Below are 27,305 nucleotides of genomic sequence, written 5' to 3'. Positions count from 1 at the left end.
TTCACTGCAGTGCTGAGCAGGATTCACATACCTAAGTGTAGGTATATTATGTCATTTTAGAAGCCCAGGGTACCTCAAAACCCTTCTGGCTTTCTGCTGCTTCTCCAGAAGGACTCCAGTAGATTCTGTCATGTCTGCCCACCTTTGATGGGTTTTTTGGATACTTTACATGGCCTAGACACATAGGGGTAACCACTGAACCCTGCACCTGCAATCACATTTGAGATCTGAGTTCTAGACTGTCACCTGCCTCTTTCTCCTACTAAAGAAAAGATTAATAGCCTGAAAAATGCTGTTACTCTCTCCAGTCTCCTCAGAGAAAGAAGTGGGACTGGCTTGTATGAGATGACAAGTCACTTCAGATCCTCCTGAAGAGCACTCCTCAGCTCTTCGGTAGTCTGGGCTCAAAGTCATGCAGCTTCTGTTAGATACATCATCTCAGGAGGAGAAAGCAAGCAGTGTATCTCACTGAAGAGCACTTGTGGGCTCCTGGTTAATGATAAAATGCAGGCAACTGAGGATTTCACTATCAGGCTAGCAGCAGTATTCACCAGTAATCATGTATTCCCAGTTTCTGTCTGGATCCAGGTGGTGTTGAAAGTCCTAATCCACATTAGTGCAATGTTTTAAACATGAAAACACATTACTAAGTGTTTTCTGGTTGACCTTTTTCATGCACTGATATAATTCCTTACAGAAGATCACAGTTGTTTACGCATAATAATCACTGCTGTAACGTAGATTTGACCAGTCTTAAGATGCTCTGCATGATGCATCTTACCAAGGAAGGTACAGCAGTCTGAAAGATGCCCCTTTATACCATCTTTTGGGAGGCCTTAACCCTGGTCTGGACCAAACTCAGAGCACTTAAGCTTGGTTTGATCAAAAGAAACTGAACCAGAGCACAGGTTTGATAAAAATCCTCTGGTACTAGGTTATTTCATCACATCTGAAGGTGTTTGGTTTGGATCTTACATTGTGATTGAGCTGACCAGAACATAGTGGTGATCATTTGTTTATGGAAATACTGGCCTATTTGCTAAGTATTCGCAAACTGCCAGTGCAGAAGAACTTGTAAAACTCATAAAAGTTTAATTAGTTTACACAGATCGTACTGTTAAGAAATAGACACTAAATGTGTGTGCTTTTTTTTTTATTTTAGGACATACAACAATTCTTTTTGTAGACAGGTGATGACAGACAAATTCTATTTGTGCAGCTGCCTCTATTTCGAGAGTTGATACCAAGCAGGATAGAGAATTTACTCCTTCATGGGAAAGGTGGTGAGGAGTTAAATACGATCTGTATTTTCTGTAGGGTTGTCAGCAACATACTATAAAAGCTAGGGAAGTTGCTCCCTGCTAAGTGGTTCACAAAGCAGCAAGGAAGGCCATCATTTTGTATTAAATTCTCCAGTGTTCCATCTGCTGCATTGAACAGTTCTGCCTTTGTCTGGCAGCGTAAGCACCAGATTGCAAATGCCACTGTCCGTGCAAACCCCACCTTTCAGTACACGTGAATAAGCCCAAAATAGAAAACTATAAACACTTGGGCTACCCTGCTGTGGCTTCTGGCTTCTGGTGTTCTTTGCCTCGCTGCCTCACCGGAGCTTGTGCAGAGGAGGGGATCAGGGTCCTGGTGGAAAGCTGGAAGCTGCCCTGCTGACGGTGGTGTGCCTCTGTGCCCACAGGCCGCCTGCGTCCCGGTCATGCTCAGCAATGGATGGGAGTTGCCGTTCTCGGAAGTGATTGATTGGAACCAAGCTGCCATCATCGGCGATGAGAGATTGTTATTACAGGTAAGAAAGAGACCGCGGCCTTCAGCCCGTCACTTGATTATTGCTGCCACCATCTAAATGGACAGGGAAGATGAATCCAAAAGGTCAGGGTTGTAAAAGGTTTTTTGATCATGAAGGGATTGTCTGTGTCAGACTGGCTGTGAACTCATTTAATATGACATCATTCCTTATTTGACCTGAAGGTCATTGCAGCCACCAGGTCACATTCTTAAGTGCAGGAGATTTTTATTTTTGCAAAGAGCATGAAATCTCTTCTCCATCCAAGTGGAGCACTTGGATGCCAATCTGAGGTAGACCTGCCCAGGTACTGTGATGAAAGGGAAAACATTTGAGGGTGGATTCTGCCCCAGTCCTTAAAAAATAGTTTATCCTCAAAGGTATCCTCAGGAAAGCAGGTGTTTCCTCAGGCAGGAGTTACCATCTAACCATTTGATGGGAAGCAGAATCTCTCCCTTTTCTGGTTTGAGGGTGCATTCTGCCCCAGTCCTTAAAAAATAGTTTATCCTCAAGGGTATCCTCAGGAAAGCAGGTGTTTTCTCAGGCAGGAGTTACCATCTAACAATTTGATGGGAGGGAAGCGGAATCTCTCCCTTTTCTGATGTGTGGACCATGTAGCATTGCTTTCTGAAACAGTGTTCATGTCACTTACTGTGAATCTTGAGGTGATAGAACAAAAATGGGTTGAGAAGTTACAAATTCCTTGCTACTTTCAGCATCTGCTTTGGTTTTAATGCACTATGGTTGTTTTGGTTCTTTCAGCTATGTTCGTGGGTATTACAGTCCAAATATATTCCATAAATTCTGCAGAGAAGTTCATGTTAGGAGACATTCTTGAGAAATTGGTTTTTTCCAAAGTGCCATTGTCTAGCATAAGGCTGAGAGCCACAAGATCTGGAATAAGCACAAAGTAGCAAAGTAGCCACTAAAAGTGATTTTTTTTTTTTTTTTAATATCCTTGAATTTAGTGTCCTCCACAGAGAGAAGCCCTCAAAGGTATAGGTGTGGTGGCACCCTAAAACAAAGTGTCTTTGCAATGTCATCAAATGGCTGTTAACTTGTCTAAGGAAGTAAATATTTGTGAAGAGCTGGCCTAGCAAGCCTTGCAATGTCGTGCCTATTCTACTTAATGTCATACAAGCTACAAATATAAAAGGGCCATTTGATTTTTGCTTCTGTGGACAGCACATTTTTTTCTGAGCAAAATTATGTCTCTCTCTAAATAATAATAATTTGCTGATCTTCATGTTTTCCGGTAACGTGCCATTCGTTCACTTCACACAGCTGCTTCCATATTGAACAGCTACTGCTCTGTTATTAACAGTGTTTTTAAAGAGCTGGCAGAGGGCCTGAATGTCTGCTCTGGGAAATGTTTTTGTTATGTTACAGTTTTTCATTTCCTGTTTGAGAGCAACTCGGATGTTTTTATTTGCATATTCTCCTCATCATAGTGCTGGGAGCTTTTCTGCATTTATTTGTGCAGGGTGGTTTTTCCCTCCCCCCTACTCATTGCTGAAATGACCTTTTATTAAAGTTCTAATAATTCCAATGTAATCATACTGGATTAGTATTAATACATCATTTTCCCCACCTGTCTTTCTGGACAAGTAGATTAATAGGCAAATGCATTTAAAATGGGAGCTCTGATTTTTCTTTCCAGCTGTTGTAACAGAGCCCCCATCAAAGCTCTTTTTAACCTTGACACTGTGTTTGCTGGCACTCAGGAGCGTGGTATGGTGTGTAAAATCATAACTTTGTGCAGTAACCTTCATAGTCAGAGCAGCATCCCTTTCGTAAGATGTCGTGGGGGTTAAATATTGATTTTATGGGTGGATTACACATGTATGCACACACACGAGGTTGCACATATTGCCATTAAATGTTTATTGAGAAAATGTTGTATTGCCACTATGAAGTGACTTAAATCTTGGCTTTGCTACTAATAATGTTTCTGTGTGTGATTAATACACATCTGTGCAGGCAGTACAGGTAATGTTTATTATCCTTATTGGAGCACATCATGAATAGTGATGTGATCTCCTAGACATGTTCCAATACATGTTTTCAAGTTCTGTCTTTCATTATACTTTTGCAGAGAGTATTTTACCCGAAGACCTATGTTTTACTTAAAGGGCCTACAGGGGAGGGAAATACAGCAGCATCTTGGGCAATCTGACCATTTTCTTCTGCTCCACCTTGCTGCAGTGCTGACTCTCTCATAAGCCCAAAGTCTGTATTATATTAGCAGTGTCTCTAAGATGATGGTCTAAGAGTTGAAGGGCTGAGAGAGCAAATACTGGCCCATCTGACACTGCACCCAGTGGAGCCATGGGCAAAGTGTCCAGACCTAGTTGCAAACTCTGCAAGTAAAGAATTCGGTGGTTCTTGTGAAAATTTTTTACATGTAAATTTTTAAAGCTGCAAATTTTCTTCAGGAAAGAGGTTTCATGGGAAATCATTTGATTTGGGAATATGTGAAAGCAAATAATGATCACCACCTCTTCTCAGAATATTTTAGGAATAAGCAGAATGTGTTTTGGTCAGGAAAGGGTTGAATGTGGTGGGATGCAGGCAAACTTCAGAATAAGCTGGAAGGCGCAAGGACCAAATACACAGCCCAGGTATTTGCTTTTAAAACTAATGACTCAGGTAAAAGATTTATGAGAAATCAGTGTCTGAGAACAAGTTGGCATAATTTAGTGGTTGGACTCGATAAGCTTACAGGTCTTTTTTAGCTTAAACAATTCTGTGATTCCAGTTAGAAATCACAAAAGTGATTGAGTGATTGTGTGTGTGTGTGTGTGTGTGTGTGTGTGTGTGTGTGTGTGTGTGTGAACACAACTGTTCATTTCTGGAAAAAGATAAGCACAAAGCAGCAATATATTCTAAATGCCTTTCTAGTGCTGTGACTGGCCCTCATCACTGAAGCAAATTCCAGTTAAATCCCCTTGATTATGTCACTTTGCATTGTCCAAGTTGTACTGGAGACCTTGGTCAATGTCCTGAGTTTAAAAATGGCATATACACACCTTAGTTTTGAGAGGGACATGGGGATGGTGACAGATGTAGACATGAAGCTCTTTCCTTCTGTTCTAGTGAGCAGTTACATTTTTTAATGGAAAAGGGCTGCAGCAGGACAATTTAGGGTTTATTTATAAGGCAACTTATACAACAATTAACGTGTAGGTTATGGAAAGAGGGCAAAAATGAGCACTGTTTTCACTTGTGAATAACAGATGTTGTGGAAGATGTTATTCTTTCCACCTAAGGTAATTACTAAAATGCAATTTGATCCACAGGCTCCCAAAAAGTGGAGTCTTACTTAAGGTGTTGCTATGTTTTCCTTAGGACACTTAGTGTTGCCATGCTGTGGTAAAAGCAATTCCAGATCACATTAATATACTTGGAATGTGGGGATTATTGTTGAACTCTCAGCCCCTGCAGGTACTAGGTTGTTAAAATACTAGTCCATGAAGAGTTTTGTGGGATGGAAAGCATGAGGACTACATGGAGGAGCTCCTCACTGTGCCACACCACTCATTACCATAAAACAATCAAAAACTAAAAGAAAGCAAATTTAAAAAAATTTAATATATTCAATATCAGAGGTTATACAGGGTTGTGTCTCATTGGTTTTACATCAAGGTTTTAACTGTTGACACACATGTCCATTGAACTGGAGTGCTGAAGCTGTACAACCTGCTAATGGAGGAGAGGGCTTGTCAGCAGCAGATCCATTTGATGAGATTGTGTTGTTTCTAAAGCTTCTGACTATATTACATCTTGTATTACAGATTCCTTCTACAATCAGGTCTATCCATCAGGATAAAATCCTAGCACTTAGACAGCAGACACAGTTCTTGTGGGAGGCTTATTTTTCTTCAGTTGAGAAGATTGTATTGACTACACTAGAGGTAAGTAAAAATTGTCTGGGACCTTGCCAAGCAGTGAGATTTCCATGCCTGTCCAACTGCTCCTGTCCTCAGCTGGCTTCAGACCTTGGTTTTCATGACATGCAATTGGTCACTGGGAAAAAAGCTCAGCATCTTGATGAGTTTTCTCCCCTAAGGAAATACTTTCTTCATTATCAAAATCCACATTAGAAAACTGACACGGTGAAAAATGGATGCTACCCAACACATGGAAAAGTTGTCATGTGTGATCTTGACTTTGCAAGGCTTTATGGCTTATGAATCACTGTCCTTGTCATTGGTAGTAAATGTATTTCTTAAGAAACCTTTCCGGAATTCTTTTTGGAAATAATGCTACTGCAGAGCTCCTTGACCATTCCTTAACATTTTGATGCCTCATGATGGAGATATTCATCTGGCTCAAGAATAAGGGGGGATTGTAAATGCCATGTGTTATCTCACACACAGGAGAAGGGAAAGGCCTGATCATTCTTATAAATTATTAATAGATAATCATAATTAGACTGCTATTAAAAGGGGAGACGGATGAACTCAAATGTGGAGAAAATCCTTTCTGAATTCAGAAACCGGGGAAAGATGAAAGGTTCTTCAGAAGTAGGGCCCAGGCTGCAATTTCAAAAGCAGGTTTCTTTTCTAACTGTTTTGCAATTTTTCACATAAATTTTTGACACATTTGTACCACTGAAAGGGGCTCACTTTGTAGGTGCAAATGCATTCGTCTTATGCTAATGCTTCTGCAATTGCACCTTTGTGCACAGTTGAAATGCAGTTTCTAAGGCTTCACATTTCCTGCTGTACCTGCTTCTCCCTGAAAACTGCAAATGAGTGCCCATGGCTGATCAACCTCCAGCTGCTGCAAGGTAGTTCCTGAGGTTTTTCCATGCCAGTGAAGAAAACCAGCCAGGGAACATTTGCAGAGCCCCTGGCATAGCTATCCTCACAATGCTCCCATTGCCTTCAGAAGAGCATGTCTTCATCTGTGCTGCCTGTTGGGAACTGCTCTTCATCCTCAAAGTCCTCATAAGCACTGATGAGGTAGTGATAATTACCACAGCCCACACCAGGATCAGACTCACAAAGGTGGAACACCATGTGCCATTGCTCACAGTTTAATTAACCCTTAAAGAAGTGCTCTCAGGGTCCATCAGGTGCGTCACACATCCTGTGCCTTCCCTGCATGTGCCCTGTTATTGTTAGGGGCTGCTGAAAGGACAGGGGCACACAGCTGTCCCCACTGCCCCTCTCCTGCCTGTGCTGGCTCTGGACTCCAGGGCACATCACCTGCAGCTCCCACAGCCTTGGTGTCCATCACATCCAGTTCCAGTGCTCGCACGTGTGTCTTTGGTGCTGCTTTGGGACACATTGGCCCATGTGGTTTCAGGAGCCCAAGGGACAGCAAAACCTCTAAAGGTGAAGCAGATGGGTAACCAGCAAGCTGGAGTTTCTGCTCAGAGCAGAAAAAACAAGGTGAAGACAAAAGTCTTCCCAGAATATTTAGTTTAATGAAACCAATGAATGTATGCCTGGTGTTGATGTTCTCGGTTTTTTCATCTGTTTGGGAGACTGATTTTGGTTTGATATTTTTTGTTGGACTCTCAATCTTCTGAGACAGCTAAGAGGGATTCTTTTCACTCATTTCACATTTCAACTTGCCTAAGTCCTATCTTAACTTTCCTTAGGAAAGGATTAATACAGTTGAGAGTGACTTTTGTTGTCTGAAACCTGCAAGCAGTATATCCTCTTTTTAAAGTCTAATGCCTGGAAGTAAATTCCTAGCAGGATTTTTTTTTTTTGGTGGATGTGATCCATATTCTGTTGTAATACTGTTGTGTCAGGGTGCTCTGATGATTCTAGATATCATCAAAATAATCACTTGCCCACTAACTGCAATGCCAATGTATGTCCCTGTCTGAGGATATCAGCACAGAAAACGTCTTCACCAAAACAGATGTCTGCAAGGACATCACAGCCCTTTATTCTGCACATCTCTGGAAACCTTAAATCACATTTTAAGTTCCTTGATCTTCTCACAGCATTTGGTGGCTGTTGTGATTTAACCCCAGCCAGCAGCCAAGCCCCAGGCAGCCACTCATTCACTCTCCCATCAGTGGAGTCAGGGAGGGAACTGGAAGGGTAAAAGCCAGAAAACTCATGGGCTGAGATAAATACAGTTTAGTAGGGAAAGCAAAAGCTACATAAAAAATGAAGCAAAACAAGAAATTAAGTCACTGCTTCCCACTCCAGGAGACCAGGGCACCATCACATGTAATGGTGACTTGAGAAAACAACCACCATCACTCCAAATGTCTTCCTCTTCCTCCTTCTTCCCCCCACTTTATATCCTGAGCATAATGTCATTTGTTCTGGAATTTCCCTTAGGCCAGTTTGGGTCACCTGGGCTGGCTGTGTCTCCTCCCAGCCTCCCAGGCACCCCCAATTTCCTCACCACCGTGACCATATGAGAAGCAGAAAAGGCCCTGGCTCTGTGCAAGCCCTGCTCAGCAATAACAAAAACATCTCTAGAGTGTCAACCCTGTGTTTAGTACAAATCAAAACCACAGCCTCATAGCAGCCACTGTGAAGAAAATGAACTCTGCCCCAGCACAGTGGCCTAAGCCAAGCAGCTGATAGCCTAATATAAGATGTTTGAATCGTTTGGCCAGCAACCCCCTGTGGCAGGCACAGAGGAGTTGCCCAGTATCTTGGACAAGGTGAGGGTTCAGCAGTGATGCTCACGAGTGTCTGCTGCAGGCTGGTGAGTGGGAGCTCTGGCAGTGCAGCAGTGGGCTGCTGCAGGCACCATTGGATGCATGCTCCAGCGTATCTGCACAGGAAGAGGAGGGGACAGGGACAGCACAAAGTGCAGAAAATAAATGCTGGATGCTTGGCTAGGGCCTGTTGAAAAGCAGCAATGATAAGGGCAACATGTAAACTTTTTGAAGTGTGAGGATGAGGAGACAAAAATATTGGACTTATTAATGCATTCCAAAAAGAAGAAGGAGATCTTGCCAGAGATTCTAACCCCTTTCTTCTCTTATTAAACTTCCTGTCATGCCTTATCATTGGAGAGACCAGGTAGATGCTGTCTCTGCACTATGTGCAACACTGTACACTCTACATTTTAATTCCTTGGTGTGCTCCATGTTATTTTTTTTTTTTACACTTTTTAGTTCTCTCTCTGCCATGTTTTCCCCCTCTGACCTGACAGACAGCTAGGTTTCGTATGTAGGCCCAGGAGAGTGCTGAATTAGTAATCCATTTTTCACTGTGGTGAAGCACCTCTGCAGCTCCCCAGGAGGATGCAGGAGCACTCTGGTGGGGTTTGTGAGGCCGAGGGGCTCCCAAGCAGCCGGTGCTCCGGTGGCACCGGGACTCTGCCCCGTGGAGCTGCGCTGGCTCCGGCCGCGCCGAGGCGCGGAACGCCAGCCGCGGGTCTGCCCTGCAGCCTTGCTGGCTGCCAGTGCCCCAGAAAACCCCACCTCCTGTGTAAACCTCCTGGCCAGGCAAATTTACAGACTTCTACTTGTCCAGTTCTGCCCCAGTCCTGAGACAGCAAGAGGGAGGAGCTGCAGTATTTATGCTCTGTGGTAAACACTCAAAAATAAATACTTTCCAGGTTCTCTCTTGTTTAGTGGCAGTTGGGCAAACAACAATCATTGTCTGTGTTTTTTCCTGTCCCCACTGCCATGTGGGAGATCTGACAACTGATACACCCAACTTCTCAACTAGAAATATTCAGATACATTCTTGTCAGTGATGGCATTATAGTCCTAAGTCTGTTATTCCAAAACAAAAAGTAAAATTAACTTACTCATGTGAGTGAATTACTGCATATTAGCTATGGTAATTGGCTGTAGGCAAAATTCAGAAAAGCATGCATTTAACATCTGCCCCAGTTTAGCAGTACATGTATTGCCACCAGCAGTGGATTGTCTAACACAATGTAACTGGTGTTTTAATATTTTCTTGTCATGGCAATCAAAAATTCCAGGAAAATTGCTGCTTGTGGCAATACTTATTCATGTATTGACCAAATGTCCCTGAACTTAGCTTACAGAGACTTTAGTTTGCTTAGACTGCAGCAGCTGCTTTTGTTCTTCTTGCGGTGGGTCTTTTTCCTTGTGTTTTGGTTTTCCTACACTTCAGTCCAGCTTCAGAGACATGAAGTTTCACCCAGATACATCTGTGTTAAGGCCAAAGACATTGGGTTAGAACAACCAACATGTTCTTGGCACTCAAGCTCTGTATGCTGCATGAACTGCCAGTGACATGAAAACCTCCTTGGAAGATAACAAAAGATGAGCTTTAGAAGAAGGCAAGGCATTCCTGCTTAGACAGCTTGGGGGAAAATTCATCCTTCACCACCCACTGGCCCTTTGCAGCATTCCATCTCCAGACCTGCTTACTTCTAATGCTCCAAGGGAAGGCAAATCTGTCAGAATATGTGGCTCAGGAGTGTATTGCACTTAGAAAGTTGGACCTCCTTTGGAGGATGAATTTGTCCTATCAGTCAGAGATTCCCACCACTGAATCTTGTCTTTGCAGGAAGTTTAAAGGATTTCCCATCAGCGTAAGATCCACTCTTGTTCCTGCCGTCAGGCATCCAATGTGAAGCAACTGTAATTTCATAAATACACACTAATTGTATGGCCTGCTATCTTTTTTTCCTTTTTTACTTATGGTATTCTAGGTGGTAAAGTAGATGATGTAGCAATCTGTTCTGACCTTAAAAGTCTAGGAATCTCTGGTCCCCTATAGAGGCAGCTCTATAGTTGTGAAAAGATCGTCTGTTTCATCCAATGAGGAGCTGTTACAGAACTGAGATGTGGAATCAGTGATGCATCTGAATGCTAATATCCCTTTATAATTAAGAAAAAAATAATAATTAATGCAGCCTGATTTGCTGAAAGTCTTTTTGGTTTCGAGTACTCTCCTTATCTCCTAATATTACTTAGTTTTTTAATGCCATCTTGCAATAATTATCTTCTGTGAGTTCTGGATAGTAAAGCTGACAATGAACTAATCAGGTTTACAACTGCTAAGAGGCTCAAATAGACAAAATATTTGACTTGAAATATAAAATGCAATCAATTGTATGGTCCCCATGTCCAGAGAGACTAATCAGGTGCTCTAAAACCTATGGCACAAAGCCTGAGCTGCTGAAGTGGTGTCGGAGTGTGCAGGTTCTGAGTCCTTTTAACAGAGATCAGGGAGGAGTATCTAGTAATTTGTGTGCCTCAGCTTTTTGCAGAATGGGTGATGATTCCAGTCAGCTGGAGTCCCTGAAGCTTCTACCAGTGACTATGACAGTCTATTTAAAAATCATTACTTCTCTTGTTTTCCAGATTATTCAGGACAGAATATTTAAGCACATATCACGTAACAGCTTAATATGGAACAAACATCCTGGAGGGTTATTTGTACTGCCACAATATTCCTCATATCTGGGAGATTTTCCTTACTACTATGCTAATCTTGGTGAGTGAATCCTTGCTATAATGTAGTAGCATCTGGAATTTCTAGTGGAATTTTGAAGTTTTGTCTTTGAGTAGCATGTGCCAGGTGACTTACCATTCATTTCTAGTTAATTATGCCTTTCATTTGTCCTGTCTCAATCTTCACTACCCACTGTAGACTGTAACATCTCTGACTCATCAACATGCATCATGTGCCTCTTGCTTGCAGAGATTGTTTGGAAAAAAAAAGTATGTTCCTTCATACTTTTCAGTTGCTGGTAATTAATGCCTGAGTTGCTGACCCATTCATGGCCTGAGGGGACATAAGAGGAATAGCTTTTTCCTTTCTTTGTTTATTTGTGCTTGGCAAATTGGAAAAGTGGTAATTTACCCATGACACTTTTTATTGGAATGCACACTTAGTATGGATTTACTCTGCATGCTATGTGTCTTCATACAAATCCCACTAGAAGAAATGAATAGGGGGTAGGTTCATGGCTTTTTCCTGAAGCAGAGCTTGAACAATGAGTTCTGCAGGCGAATGTGCCTCCAGGCTGAAGGGATCCTGCTTACCAGATTGCTGCTACTTTTGGCTCAGCCCCTGCCATCCCACTTGTGTGGATCTGTACTGCTCACCTGCTAAAAATTGACAGTTACTGTGTTAAAAAAAGGGAGAAGAAGGTTTCTGTGCTAATTCTGATGAAAAACGACTATGACCCCCACACTGATGAATTTAGATGAGGTTGAGAGCAGTAATGAAGGGTGGATGCCAGTAGGATGTGTTATTCCAGGCAAAAAAGGAACTCATAGCAAGACAAAAATTTAAAAATGGAAGGCAAGGATGCAAGCAGAATTATCAGCTCAGGATGTAATTGAAGATGCATGTGGATAGGAATCAACCCAGAAAGAGCAAAAATCTGACAGAGTCTGTAATGGAACTGAGGAAAATGAATAAGCTTCTGGAATTTGTGGAGATAATCTGTAAAAAACATCAAGCATCCAGAGCCAGGCAGCAAAAACAGAATCTGTGTCGAGAAAGACATTTGGCTGAACAAACTAGATGTCAATATTGTGGGACAAACCGAATGAAAAAAAAGAGATAACAGAACATCTGTGGAAACAGTGAGTAAGAAAAGGAAATAATTGTTTTGGAGTCCGGTATTTCAGATTGGAAGTTAAAGGCGCAGAGTGGGAGTTAAAGGGAAGTGTGAACTCCTCTGAAGCATCTGATATCTGAGAGGAAGGGAGATGACCTAAAAAAACCTGGCAAGGTTTGCATTAAGTGCAGATTGTTTTTTCCATCCCTGAAGTCCTTTAATCTGTAATAACTGGGGCGATTTCGTCTTTACTGAACATGTCTCTCTTCACTTCAGGTCTGAAGCCTCTTTCCACATTCACTGCCGTTATCCACGCAGTAACTCCCCTGGTTTCCCAATCTCAGCCTGTGCTGAAACTCCTGGTTGCTGTAGCCAAGTCCCAGTACTGTGCACAGGTAAGCAGCACTGTTTGGCTGGCAGTCACAGCAGAGATAAACCACTCTGCCAGGAATGTGGAGCCTAGTGACTCAGTCCTGTTTCAACCCCCTGTTTCTATTCAATTTCTTTCCTCTGAGATTTCTATGGTCTATGACCTACATGCATGGGAAATAAAAATTTGAGGTATAATGGGAGTGGAATAGAGATAGTAATTAAACCCATTGTTACATGAGACAGGTAAAATAATGAGTGCACTTCAAAGTCCATAGTGTGTGCTGCAAACTGCACAAGGATACCTGTGCCTCAAGAGCCATTACATGATCTTCCTTCCTCCCGCTGTGACTCTTAATCTCATCAGTGCCAGGATTTTGGCTTTTCTAAAAAAACCCTGGGGAGTTCAGTAGGAGCACCCTCATGCAGTGGAGTGTCACAAGTGGTTTTGCCTTTAATGAGAGCCACAGTAAATCAGTCACATCTGTATCGTCTGGCTGAGACAGAGACTTCCCAAGTTCCTGTCCAACCTATATTTGCCTGAGAGGGTATATATTGTAAGTAGTCAGCTTGGGTGAAATGAATGTAGGAAGTGTTATTTTTATGCGGATTTGTTTCATAGCGTTTGATTTTAAAAATCCTAACTTGAATTTAACATGTCTGTCTGGAAATCCACAAAGGTCTTTGATCATGGTCCAATATTCTCTTTCAGATTATTGTTTTATGGAATTGTGATAAACCTCTCCCAGCCAAACACCGCTGGCCTGCCACTTCTGTGCCTGTCATAGTCATTGAAGGAGAAAGCAAGGTAGGTGGAGAGGAGCATGGTAAAAGGTTGCCTGCATTCTCTGATGGGATGGGAATTTATTTTTCCAGCAGCTTTGGTGAAAGCTTTGTAGTTCTCAACAAAATGACAGCTCCCTTCTATTCCTTGGCCTTTTGTACCAGCTTAGTTGCAGATTTCTGTTTCATGCATGGGCCCTGTGCACTCAGAAATCCTCAGCATGACAATTAATGCCTTGAATCTGAGATTCACAGGTGGGACCCAGTTTTGAAATGTGACCCCACCAGCAGATAGTGCTGACCCCATCCTTGGAGATTCCATCTCTCTGCAGGCGCATGAAAGTAGTGATGCAGCTGCACTCCTTGAGTCTGAGAAGTCACATGCAAGACTTGGGGGTCAGCTGTGGACTCAAAAGCAGAGTTAAAAATGAGAACTTGTCTTTGAAAAGTATCTTCTTTTATGGCCTTGAGACGTGCTGCTGCCATCAAAAAAAATCGGAAGGGACATGGAACACTTGTGTAGGAACAATTCACCATGTCATCTCTTGCTGTGCAACACACATGTCTTCTTTGTACTTTCACAAAGTGTAAATAGATACCATCAGATGAGAAAAGAGCTTTTTTAAATTCTCACTTCAGTGGATGAATCCCTTCCAAATGCAGGCCTCAGAGAAGCAAGACTTCCTGCTTCTAGAATCTGAAACAGATTTGAGCTGGACCTCTCTGCAGTCTCTGTCAGCTGGCTCCAGAGCTCTGCGTTGGCAAAGGGAACTTCTAGTTGCTTTGCCTGTACAGTCCTATTTTGAATTTGTAATCTTGTCTTTGGTCTTTTCTCCCTGTCACCTCAAAAAGAGACAGAGAGCCCTGCAAGGTTGGCAGCTAAAGGCTCTGGCCTTAGCTATCCATGTAAACAGTATCAGGAGAATTGCTGCAGGGCCAAGAAAGGTTGTAGAGATTTCTGAGACTTTTGAATGTTCTAAGTGTTTTTATTTTCTTTTTGTAAAACTAGCAGAGGTGAGATAGAGGAGAAATCTCTGACCAGTGCTATAATGTTTGTAGAAATTGGCCCCAGGCACTGTTTAGATTACAAATGAGTCTCCTGAGTACATAAAGGTGTGTTTATAGTGGACAGTCTCTTCCCTCTAATATCCCAGCGTATTCCAAATGGCTTTTTATGTGCAAAGCTGATTTTTTAGACAAAGTTTGCAGAGCCAGAGCAACACAGTTCAAAGGTTACACAAAGGAACTGCTTTTCATCTCCAAACTTGGCCAAGACCTGCTGGCAGGCACCAGTACTCCATGCAGCTGATCATGGTGGTCTGCCTTTACCAAACCTTCACTCCTCCCTTGAAATCAAATATTATAACACCCATTTTACAAAATGGTACTTTAGCTATTAAAAAAATACATGGCGAGTCCTGACTATTGTACTATTTAAAATTTTTGCACAGTCTGTAAAAGATTAGGGATGAGAACATGGGTCTCCTGCTGGCTGCTTGCTCTGCTTCATCTTCGTGTAAGCAAAGCAACGCCCTCAGCCCCAGCCAGATCACCTCTTCATCAGAGCCCTGCCTCCCTGGACCAAGGCCATCACAGTGATGAAGGGGTGCTCTCCAGACAGACTTTGTGAACATCTTGATTATGGAGATAGATCTTTCTCTGAATCAAGGCATAGATTCCAAAGACCTGTTCCCAAACAGGTTCCAGGGATGTAGAACTGATCATGTCAATTAGGAGAGCTGTGTAAAACTTCTCTTCCTTCTCTTCTTCATGTCCCTGTTTCCATACAGTGGATTCCTCTTACTGGGCTTGACCTTTGAAGTGTTTTCTTGGATAGTAAATTGGTAAAGAAAATCTAGTAACTAACCAGGCTATTTTTCCTAGCAAATGAGGGAAACAAAATGTGTTGTGTCCTTGTTATTCTTCATCAGTTCTCAAAAGGTGCTGTTTAGTCTGATAAAGAAACCATATGGATTTTCATTTCTTGCTCTTATCTTTTTGATCCAACTTTCCCATCTATTTCCTATTACTTTGAGGACTGTCCTGTTATATCTTTTAAAAGCTTATTCTGCATATAGTTTTTTTTATATATAGAATGGTTTGAGTTGGAAGGGACTTAAAGACTATCTAGTGCCAACCCCCCTGCCATGGACCAAGAAACCATCCCCTAGACCAGATTGCTCAGAGCCCTGTGCAGCCTGGCCATGAACACTCCCAGGGATGGGGGCATCCACAGTTTCTCTGGGCAACCTGTTACAGTGCCTCACCACCCTCACAGTAAAGAATTTTTTCCTAATACCTAATCTAAACCTACTCTCTCTTGTTTGAATCCATTCCCCCTTGTGTTGTCACTACATGCTCTTACAAAACGTCCCTCTCCATCTTTCTTTCAGGCTCCCTTCAGGTACAGGAAGGCCATTTAAGAATGTGACTTCTTAAAGTGCTACAATGCCTATAGAATTCTTCATGCAGATAAAGCTCAATGTGAGCTTTAAAAGCTCAAGTTCTTTAGCATATTCTCCTTTTCTGATGGAGAATGTTGCACCATCCTGGTAGTATTACATCCTTCACGCACAGCCTGGGCTGTTTGGTTTCCCAGCTGTGTAAGCTTATGAAGGCTGCAAAGTCCTTCTCAGTGTTCATTACCTTTGATCCTCACACCCTGTAGGAGAGCAGAGGGACAGTCCTAGCCACCAGAGAAAATATCCTGCACAAAGAAGATGTAGGCACATTTAATTATCAGTACAGACCAATGCAGTTTGTCACTAAAGGAAAGCGGCCTGCTGCAAAGTGGGAGGTCTATTCAGAAATTACTCCTCAGATAGAAGGTATAGGCAGACTGCTGGGGTGACAAAAATGACACTGCTTCACTTTAGAGCTGAAGGGTCCTTTCCCCCAGACAGAAATATGCCACCTACCTCAGACAAGAGGAAATAAGAGTGAAGAATAAAATTAAGTATTTGCCTTGGAAATGAGTCCTTCAAGTGATTTTTATTTCTTCCCCTTCTGCCTTGAATACCCACAGGTTATGAGCAGTCGCTTCCTACCCTACGACAACATAGTGACAGACGCAGTGCTGAGCCTGGATGAGGACACCGTGCTTTCAACCACTGAGGTAAGGCTCTCTGTCATCCTGGGAGTCTGCTTGGCTCCTGGGCTCAGCCTGAGCACAGCAGATACGCTCTTCTTCTGCTTTTGCCAATGAGCAAATGTTACAAGATTTCCTGCTACACTCCTCAGATTTAACGTGCTGCACTTGTTTCAGCAGCCCTGCCACTGCCTGCCATCAGAGGAGCTTCTCGCCCTGGTTAATTGGCTCATCATTAGCATATGGTTCTTCCGTTCTTTATTATTTTAGTAACATAGCTGCAGGCGGGTGTAGGCAGCCAAGAGCAGTCAGCTTTAATATTCTGCTCTCACTTTTCTGATTGGGGTAGCTTCCCCCCCCCGACATTATCAGTAGAGGGTGTAGGTAGAGGGGGAAGGCTTGTCAGCAGAAGGGGACTGCTATCACTCCAAAAGACAGCATTGCCACCCTAGTGCAGATTTCACTGAGGAATGCTCTCTCCCCATTGTGTCAGCCCATAAAATTGCAGATCTTTGCTAGTTTAGGTGCTCGAGTGTCTGTGCCAAGAGCAAGATAGCACTAAGAAAAGAAAAATACTGTAGAAAACCAATTTTTACAACTGGGATGAGTATTGATTTCTAGAACCTCTTCCTGAGAACCACAAGGGAAACCGATGACAGTTTATATAGAGTGCAATATTTGGGAAATACATTATTAATGATGGCCAGGGAATAGCTTGAAAAACTCGATTTTCTTTTGTTTTCCCTTTTTCCTCCATGTCCATGGTCATTCTGCTCTCCCCACTTCACCTACATAAAAATGCATTTTTATCAGTGATGGGGATCTTTCATTGATGCTGCCAGTACTTAAATGTCATGAAGAAACGCGTAACATTAGTCTTCAGTCACTGCTATATACCCTGAGATGTCACTGAATTTGTTCTAAATGCATGAGATTGCAACTGCTCTTCTCCCCTGTACAGATGATGTGCTCAAGAAACAGCCATGGTAGCTCTCTTTTACTTCAAAAATGAAATAAATAGTTGACATTGAACCTCTTTGGTACCAGTGTTACACCTTGGTAGTTTCTGCTAGATGAGGAAGAATATGGCTGCTGCCAAAGCAGTTGTGTGCAAACCTGCACAGCCCACAGAAACCCCAAAGCAATAAAAGACATTTCTCCTTGGGCTGGACTTCCTAAGCAGGTTGTTGCTCAGGATGAAGGGTCCCATGTCAGCGGCCCTGGGGATCATGGTAATGCCTCTAAAGGACTTCATTGCACTGACAGGGTATTTACAGCAATCCAGCCGGTGGATTCCCTGAGGATTTGAGGCTTTGTTTTGTTTTAACTGGTATTTAGTCATACTACAAACTTCAGAGTCATACAGGCTTCTGGAACACATATCAACTATGAAATAAATAGTGTTTCTCATTCGACTTGGCCATGTTTTGCCCTAAACATTTTGAAGCACAAATATATGCTGTTGTGTGAGACAGCCTACACTTTTCTTTGTGACTTTGTTACTTGGCTTTGTTTTCTCTGTTGCTCCTGTGAGCAACTTACAGCTGATCCTATGTGTTTGCACAGTGGGTATTTGCTTTACGATTCCCCTGGTCTCTGTGCTGCAGACAGAAGCAGCTGGCCAGCTCTTGCTGGAACACACCTTGCAGCTCCAGCACATCTCTGCCAGGGTGCCAGCACCAGCAGCTCTGCTTGGTGGCTCTCCATGAAGAGACAACTCTCTATTGCTTCACTTCCCCCATGGTATAGCTTACGCCAATGTGATGTGACATTTCCTTTGAAACTAGCTACTCATGGAGGGTGGTGGTGGCACAGCTACAAGGCCCAGAAAAGGCAGTTTAGAAACACAGTCAAAGACAATCACATTCCCATTGAGAGCAGCAGTCACCAGGCACATCCTCTGGACTGTCTGACCCCGGCATAGGAAAGGTTTTCCATTCTCAACAGAACGGCGCGTAATTGTTCTGTGAGAGGAGCTGTTCCACAGGCACACAGGGGTGTGTGCGTGGGAAGTCATTAGGAATCAGCGTGGGTCGTGATCCAGAGGTTTAAGAGACTGCCAGCTTGGCTGGGTTTTCCTGGTGATCAGCCGAGTGTGGCAGTGCTGCTGGAAATTACTGAGGATGAGACCTGAGGGGCTTTTTTAATAAAGGGACTTTTCTTTTAGGGTGTTTGCTTCAGTGCATCTCCCTAAGTTCAAGGGCATATAGTTGAAAGCACAAGAGAGGGCACTGGGTGCAGCAATTTTATTATTTATTTAAGTTTGAGATTCTCAGACTTCTCTAAAGAAAACAGATGTCACGTTTTATGGGAAAGGCCTTTATAGGAAAAAAAACCCTTCAGTTCTTTCATGTGGTATTGATTTGGATGAGATCAGAACTATCACAACGGTAACTGCTTTGTGCACATTGTCTATGGCTGGCCTCAGATTCCTTGAAACAACTTTAAAGAAAAAACCAGGCCCTAACTTTGTATTTCAGCCCATGTGTGACTCTTCTGTTTCATAAAACTGTAAATGTGAGAAGTCTGACAGTAATCAACACAAAATGGGACTGTTCTCAGAGCAGCTATTCTTTACCTAACCTCTACACCCTTTACTTTGACTGCATTCTTGGAAGGCTTTTCAAACATTTTTGATTGAAGTTTTAGGTCCCTCTGGTACTGAGGGGAACCTAATGTGTGGTGCAGAAACAAAGCCCTCTTTTTTTGGGGGTTTGACTAGGACAATAAGAATTGTGTATAACTCTTAAAAAATTTCAGTCTAGCTTAGGCTCCAAAATCTAAGTTGAAGGGGAGGGACTGCCAACCATAGATAAAATCTTTCCATATATATTTTTCCCAAACTCTTCTCAAATATAATGCTGACAATCTTTTCGCAGACTACCCCGATCCTGCCTTACCTAATACCACTAGATTTTGTTTGGTACGATCATGGGGTAGCAATGTGCTGTCACTTCTCAATTCTCAGAGATTTGAGTTATTAGAATAGTTACAGCAAGACAATAAAATAAAAAATGCCATTGGCAGCATTTGACATGCTCTTGTGGCTCATACAATATAAAGTGTTTTTCATAAAGTTTAGGCTCCTTATGCAATTTAACTAAATGGCAATTTTATCTTCCTCTTTATTAAGCTATATCTTCAACCTTTTTGGTTGTATTGATAGTCTTGAAAGTATGACTGACATGGTCTTCAGAAGGCTCAAAACCATTGGAAAATATAAAAGGACTCCACACTGACTGTTTTATTTTCACTGAGCCACCTTTACCATTTAAAGTGCTTGACTGCTGATTTTCCAAACTCTGTGTTAACAGTGATAAAATGGTAGGTGCAGTGCACAAAGATGTGCAAAAATTTAAGTTTACCACATGGCTATTACCGGTTGGTATTGCATCAAGGTATAAATACATGCACCTACACCCATTCTTTCTGTAACTTGAAAAGGTTTGATATGTAAAGGGCAAGCTTGAAAATGTTAATGTAATGCTGTGATGCTCTAGACTGCCTTTAACAGGAACCATTAAAATGTGCATAATTATGGGGCAAAATGTCAAGCAGTCAGTTTAATTTACTGATGAATACACAGAATTACTGTTTTGCAACAGTTCCAAGATTTTGAACTGCGAATTAGTGGCAAAGTAGCATTTTGTTTTGTTGACATTTGTTGAAACAGTTTCGGTATTCATTTGGCCTGTACCTTTGTCCACAGGTGGATTTTGCCTTTACAGTTTGGCAGAGCTTTCCAGAGAGGATTGTAGGGTATCCTGCACGCAGTCACTTCTGGGACAACACTAAGGAGAGGTGGGGGTACACCTCCAAATGGACTAATGACTATTCCATGGTATTGACAGGAGCTGCTATTTACCACAAGTAAGAATCCAGAGCATCTGCTATCCTTCTTGTGTATGAAACAAAATAGTAAAGAGGGGGTGGGGTGTGAAGAACATTCTTCTGGGGAGGGGAAAAAATGGAAAGATAGTACATGGGTCTACTTTTTATGGGGTAATAATTTAAGTTCTTGGTTTAGCTCTGGGGATCTGGTAATCATTACTGCACTTGTTGGGTCTCTTTGAAGTCACTTGTGTTTTGAGGCAGTTGGACTACTCTTTTTAACATCAGGAATTACATACTTCAAAGAGTTCCTGAATTCATTAAGCTGCTTGGCTGAATGGCCTGTAGCATAGCAGAAAGGAGGTTACTTCCAGACCAGCTCTGGGTATGTGTTGGCTGACAGCTACAGACTGCAAAGTCTTCTGGCTACTCTAGAAATGTGCTACAATGGGCATGTGACAGTTCCACATATTGCAGCATGTTGGAGAAAACCTATGTTGTTAGAACTTCAGCAGACCAAAGTCCTCTCTACATTTAAAGAAAAAGAAAATTCTGGAATCTCTAATCTACACCCCCACAAAGGAGAAGACAGGCTACAGGGGATGATATAGACCAAAAGGAGAATAATTTCAACAATAAGAACAGTAGTAGGGCAGTTTTAATATGAGTTCTTTCCAACTGAACAGTTTGGAAAGAAAGTACGGAGGATGAATTCATCAGTGTTGTCTATCACATTGTAGCACAGTCAGGCTCTCCTTCCTCCTTGTCCATTATCTTGATACTTAGGCCCACATTGTTTCTTTCAAGGTGGTTGCAAAAGAGGTATGTGTTCTCTTTCTCCTTTAGCACTGTTTACTGTCTTGATGAGAAACTGATTTGTTTCCCCTTCTTTTTGGAGGGTGAGACCAAAGAAAGGAAATGCTGTATTGGGAGATGAGTACAAAACCTGGGTCTCAACTGAGATAGAAATGTCCTGGATACCTGCAAGCTCAGTCACTTGTATTAATAACACTGCTGTTGGTTTCCAGATATTATCACTACCTGTACACTCATTACCTGCCTGCCAGCCTAAAGAATATGGTGGACCAACTGGCCAATTGTGAGGACATTCTAATGAATTTTTTGGTGTCAGCCGTGACAAAATTGCCTCCAATCAAAGTAACACAGAAAAAACAGTATAAGGAGACCATGATGGGACAGGTATGTAATCACAGCATGTTTTAGCAGTTGGGATGTATTGATAACATAGCAGGTTCACTTCTGGGTTAGGCTTACAGAGTGATACAATTCTGTCAAATATTTTTGCAGTTTCTAGTTTATCAGAACTGTGAATAGACTTTAGATATGCTTATTATAATGAAGAAAAAAGAAAACTGGCAAATGTCTACAGTGAATGCTGCTTCCCTTCATAGTTTTCTGACATGGTGTTAGTCATGGTGATCCCAAACTCCTGGAACTGATGATTGTGGTGACTGAATTCCACTTAAACCCTAACTTTCTAGGTATTCTAGACCCAAGACCTAGTCATGGAATGCTACAAGCATAAGTAAATTCTAGAAAGATTTTCTATTTTTTATTATTATTAATTAATATAATGTACCAGGCTGTCCCTGTGCTATTTTAAATTATATAGTGTGATTCAAGCACTGACACTGAACTGTCACAACAGAGATAATTTGTGATATGCAAGTGTTTTTTCCCCACAGGGAACATTTTATCCCACAGTCATGCCATCACTCATTAGCAGCCATGAAGTACTTGTTTTAGGCCCTCTTCCAGATACTGGATAAGCCTTCTGTCATTGCAGAAGTACCTCTAGTAACTTCTTGGATGCATGGTGGTGTGGGGACACTTGTCCTCCTGCTCTATATGAGAGAGCAATGAGGGGAATAGCAAGTCCTGCAAAACCTGCAAGTCCTGAACAGCCTCCCATCTGTGCTGCCATGGTGTCAGTGATCTCAATGCAAACAGCAGCATGATTACCAGGGGGCAGGGGAAAGAAGGGCCCTCGATTTTCCCCTCCCATTTTCCCCTGGTAGCATTACTCAGATCTTTGACTGGGGAGTTGCCATGCCAGTTTGTAAACTCCATTATCTCTGTGTCAGTGTGCTTGCACCTGAAGTATGGGTAGCTTTGGTAGCATTCAGCAATTCTGACTCATCTGGGTGCCCAGGAGACCTTCTGTGAACAAGAAGGTGCCATCCAGAAAGTACCTATTGCTTCCAGCTTCAGCCTCGCCTCTCCACAGGGCTGTGCTTTGGATGTTTGGCAAAGCTGGAACATTCATTTTTCATCTTACAGCACGGGTGACTCGAGTCAGCCATGAACTATAACTCTCTCCTAAAGACAAGTTGTTCCTGCAGCTTTGGGAAATGTAATGGACCATGTTCATAATTCCTTGAAAGACAAATAAAAAATTAACATAACCTCAGTGTTGTGACAGAGATGAATAGTCATATGGAAATTCAGTGTTAATGGCCAAAATACCTGCTGTAATCCTCTAGCAACAAGCTTTTACTGGCTCTTTAGTGGCTCTGTGTAATCAGGAGGCTGTAATCAATGCACATTATAACCTACCACTTGAACTAAACTGGATGGGCCTTGGACCAAGATCAAGTCTGGTATCACAGTCATTTGGCAAGTTCCTGACTTTATCTGTTTCTTCATGTTTTAATTTACATCCTTCGACTTTATCAATTTATATTTGTTTTTACAGTATAGTGGAAACATAAGTGCTATAGAGAGATGCATGGGGAGTGGCACAAAAAACCCCTAGGTTCTCAACATTCATACTTTATCTTAAATAATAGATACATTATGTTCATAAATGTTCTTTAGATACAGACGAATAAGCTTTAAAGCTGCTAGGGCCTTTTTTTCCCAGAGCTGCTGAGTTTCAATGGACATCCACAGGGATTACAGCTGCCCTGAACTCTGGAAAATCATGCAGAATATTTTGCATGTATGCAGTCAAAGACCATGGTGTTTTCCTTGGGTTAGAGTTAAATATGATGTAGTGTGGGACTCCAGTTCATTTTTTGAGTCTGTGAGACAGTGCTGTCTGATGCACTGGACTGGGCCAGAGGGATTCCTGGAAGCACCTTGCTTTTCACTGTAGGGCACCTACACACATGAGTAATGCCAGGCACATAAGGACATCTGTGTTATAAGCTGGTTGAAATTACTTCTGTATAAATTCCTGCAGATCTGAACTGCAAAATTTCAGGTTTGACCCTGAATAATTGTTTTTTTTCTATGGCTGAAGACCATGGGCAGCAACTGGCCTGGCCTTGGGTGTGCACCTCTGCTGGAAAGCAATGGCCTTCTGTTTTTTCCCAGTGGTTTTTGAGAACTTGTTGTATCTCTGAAATAGCTGGGGGATTTGAAAAAAAGAAGAGTGAGGGATAGGGTGAAATAGAGTGCTGGCAAGCTTTGGGAGGGCTGCTTGTGGGTGTTGTGTTCCACAGGCTGGCTCATGGTTGAACTCATATTTCCACGCTGCACTGTCCTGTGCTCCGTTTGGGAAGTCAGGGGTGTCCAGCTCAGCACCACTGGCTCTGCTGCGGGCAGGGTGTTCTTCCCCTCTTTGAGCCCCCAGGCGGGTTCCAGCCGCCGCAGAGCCGCGTGTCCCCGAGCCCTGGCGCGGCCGGGCGCCGTGGCGTCCGCCCGGCCCGCCATTCCACCATCCTGCGTGCCAAGGGCAACTCTGATCTCTGCTCTCCTCTCCTCACAGACGTCCCGGGCCTCGCGCTGGGCCGACCCCGACCACTTTGCCCAGCGGCAGAGCTGCATGAACACTTTCGCCAGCTGGTTTGGCTATATGCCGCTGATCCACTCGCAGATGAGGCTCGACCCTGTCCTCTTTAAAGACCAGGTCTCCATCCTGAGGAAGAAGTACCGAGACATTGAACGCCTCTGAGGACGCTGCTGAGGGGGCCGAGCCACCCTGGCCCCTGGGGAGCCAGACTGTGCCGCCGACAGCGAGCGCCCGACCCCGCCAGCCGCGTCCCGGCGCCGCTGCTCCGGACTGCGCCCAACCGCCGGCAGGCTGCTGCCGCTGGGACTAGGTCGTGTACAGTTTCATTATGGAACATTAAATAATTATTTTTGAAATGATTGCTATGCAGGTTTAAACTTTTTTAATGATCAAAAAAAAAAACCCTATTAAAAACAGAGTTCTTTCTTTAATCAAAATTGTGTTGGTTGTGAATATTTCAGAGCTGCCATTTCTTTCTTTTATGCATTTGATTGTCAATGCAATTTTCATTCCTTTTTCCCTGCACAGTTAAACGCTGGAATCTCACTGGGGGAAAATGCAGCAGGTTCAGAAACAAACTGAGCACAAACAGGACAGAACTGTAGTATTAATATTTCTCATTTACTACCAACTTTTTCTTTTCTTGTTTTCCCCAGCCAATAGCAGCCCCTGTGGCTGAAATCCTTTGGACAGCTGGAAAACTGGAGTATCTCCAAGGAGCCAAATGAGAGGGCAGATCCTTCTGGTTGGGGACCTCTGTTTTAAAGGCAATCAGCCTTGCCTTGAAGGGAGAGAGGAGCATTATTGTGGAGGAGCATGACATGGAGCACAGGGACACGCGTGCACAGCAGGGCTGCAGGGCCGTGTGCTGTGCTCAGAGCACATCTGAGTGTCCCTGCCATGGATGGCAGAGCGCCCTGGGGCAGTCAGCACGGCCAGCTGGTGGCTCTGGGGGACACCCAGAGCCTGTGCAAGTCCCTGCTGCGGGCAGTGGTGCCACTTGGCAGCTAAACATCCAGAAGTAGCTTCGTTCTGAGGGTAAAAGGAGTGTCCATGGAAAGCAAGAAAGCACATTGGTGCTTGCAGTGCAGGAATTTGGCCCGTTAGTGGCTTATTTGAAATCAAAGCGTGGGCTTCTCATTTACTACCAACTTTTTCTTTTCTTGTTTTCCCCAGCCAATAGCAGCCCCTGTGGCTGAAATCCTTTGGACAGCTGGAAAACTGGAGTATCTCCAAGGAGCCAAATGAGAGGGCAGATCCTTCTGGTTGGGGACCTCTGTTTTAAAGGCAATCAGCCTTGCCTTGAAGGGAGAGAGGAGCATTATTGTGGAGGAGCATGACATGGAGCACAGGGACACGCGTGCACAGCAGGGCTGCAGGGCCGTGTGCTGTGCTCAGAGCACATCTGAGTGTCCCTGCCATGGATGGCAGAGCGCCCTGGGGCAGTCAGCACGGCCAGCTGGTGGCTCTGGGGGACACCCAGAGCCTGTGCAAGTCCCTGCTGCGGGCAGTGGTGCCACTTGGCAGCTAAACATCCAGAAGTAGCTTCGTTCTGAGGGTAAAAGGAGTGTCCATGGAAAGCAAGAAAGCACATTGGTGCTTGCAGTGCAGGAATTTGGCCCGTTAGTGGCTTATTTGAAATCAAAGCGCGGGCTTCTCTTTTTCTTTTTTTTTTTTTTTTTTTTTTTTTTTTTGGAAGTGCAAATATATAGAGACATTCCCTCATGGAGGTCTGACACCTGAAGTAAAGCATATGGTCAGACACTGGGTCCTGGCACGGTGGTGTTCCCAGGCATGCTTGGGGCAGGGTAACACACAAAAAACCTGCTTCTGAAAGATGAGTGCTGCTCATGCTCCAAAATGGTTTTAGCATTTCAAATACAAGTATTTTTAAATTGAAATATTCCAGTTGTTTATTTTTTTTGTACTCCTTTGCTTATTTATGTGTTTCTTTACATTGAAGAATGAAAACAGAAGCAGTGATTTGGGTCAGGAAGATGCCATTCCAGTTTGCTAAGAAAATAAGCACTTTAAAAATGTCTCAAACCCTCACATTTCAGGGTGCTCTGTAATTATCCCCACCCCATGAGGAGCTCTGTTAAGTCACAGCAAGAGGGTTTAGTGCTGATGCCCAGAAGACCAGCAAGCCTTTCTATACCTCACTTCTTTGTAAGCAGGCAGTCTGGTAGCAGGGATGAAGAGTAGTGACTCTTCAGTCACTGCCAGTCCCCTCTAGTAGGGATGAAGAGTAATTGGACCAGAATGACCACCTGTTTCATTCAGGCTCAGGCACCAATTTAATATGCAGCTTTAAGCAACTCACATAACCAGGGCATGCCCCAATTTCCTCTTTGTAAAAGTAATAGTTACTGATTGTAGAGAGAATGCTGTGAAGCTTAAATAATTTTTCTTGCTGTTAAGATTATTATCCCTAAACAGAAAGTTGCTGTCAAAGTGAAAAGTACATGTTGCTAAATGTTGAATGCAACCTGACATGTGAAGACTTGCAGAGGGTGCTTTGCTTTGCATATGTATTGCAATATTTGAACAGAGCACATCAAGTTAGGACAGGACCATCAGGTTCCTGGCATTTTGTTTTAGAATCATAGAATGGTTTGGGTTGGAAAGGATCTTGAAAATTACCAATCCCCCTGCCATGGGCAGGGACATCTTCCACTAGACCAGGTTGCTAGGAGCCTCATCCAGCCTGGCTTTGAACACCTCCAGCGTGTTCTGGGCAACCTGTTCCAGTGCCTCACCACCCTCACAGTAAAGAATTTCTTCCTAATATCTGATCTAAATCTACCTTCTTTCATTTTAAAACCATTACTCCTTGTCCTATCACTACGTACCCTTGTAAATCTGAACCAAATCTTTAAAGGAATCTGCCAAAACGTGAGACTGCAGCTAGTGACTTAAGCTGCTGAAAGGAAGAGGTGCCACTTTTCCCTCAGTTTTTGTTGCTCTCCCACTCCCTGGCCATGCAGTCTCACCTGGCAGCTTCTGCCACAGTGGTGGCCACCAGATGCTTCTGTGAGCCCATTCAGCTCTTTAAACTCATGGAAAACTGTCCAGTGATTTATTGGCTTTTTCTAATACCAATTTAGAGAGTTAAATCAGCACGTGGAGAGAAGTGTAAAGAGGCAGCAGTAGGTAGGCAAGGGGAGCAGGATATATTTCAGTCTGTGTTCGGGTGA

At 43.1% G+C, this 27,305-nt stretch overlaps 1 protein-coding gene across 1 annotated transcript in view; it reads left to right on the top strand.

The window, feature by feature from the left end:
- EXT1 (exostosin glycosyltransferase 1) overlaps nucleotides 1–24,549 on the top strand; it is a 176,040-nt gene extending 151,491 nt beyond the window's left edge. Inside the window, exons 3-11 of the mRNA XM_041407588.1 lie at nucleotides 1,691–1,798; nucleotides 5,590–5,709; nucleotides 11,073–11,205; nucleotides 12,557–12,675; nucleotides 13,362–13,457; nucleotides 16,458–16,547; nucleotides 20,230–20,390; nucleotides 21,380–21,551; nucleotides 24,085–24,549. Of these exons, the coding sequence (XP_041263522.1) occupies nucleotides 1,691–1,798; nucleotides 5,590–5,709; nucleotides 11,073–11,205; nucleotides 12,557–12,675; nucleotides 13,362–13,457; nucleotides 16,458–16,547; nucleotides 20,230–20,390; nucleotides 21,380–21,551; nucleotides 24,085–24,270 (1,185 nt within the window). The 3' untranslated portion in view covers nucleotides 24,271–24,549. The remainder of the gene's footprint in view (nucleotides 1–1,690; nucleotides 1,799–5,589; nucleotides 5,710–11,072; nucleotides 11,206–12,556; nucleotides 12,676–13,361; nucleotides 13,458–16,457; nucleotides 16,548–20,229; nucleotides 20,391–21,379; nucleotides 21,552–24,084) is intronic.
- The last annotated feature ends 2,756 nt before the right edge of the window (nucleotides 24,550–27,305 follow it).

This window comes from Onychostruthus taczanowskii, unplaced genomic scaffold (genome assembly GCF_017590055.1).
Source record: "Onychostruthus taczanowskii isolate IOZ18803 unplaced genomic scaffold, ASM1759005v1 scaffold27, whole genome shotgun sequence".
NCBI lineage: Eukaryota > Metazoa > Chordata > Aves > Passeriformes > Passeridae > Onychostruthus > Onychostruthus taczanowskii.
Note: the sequence above shows the minus strand (reverse complement) of the source record. Positions and strands in the feature narration are given on the sequence as shown.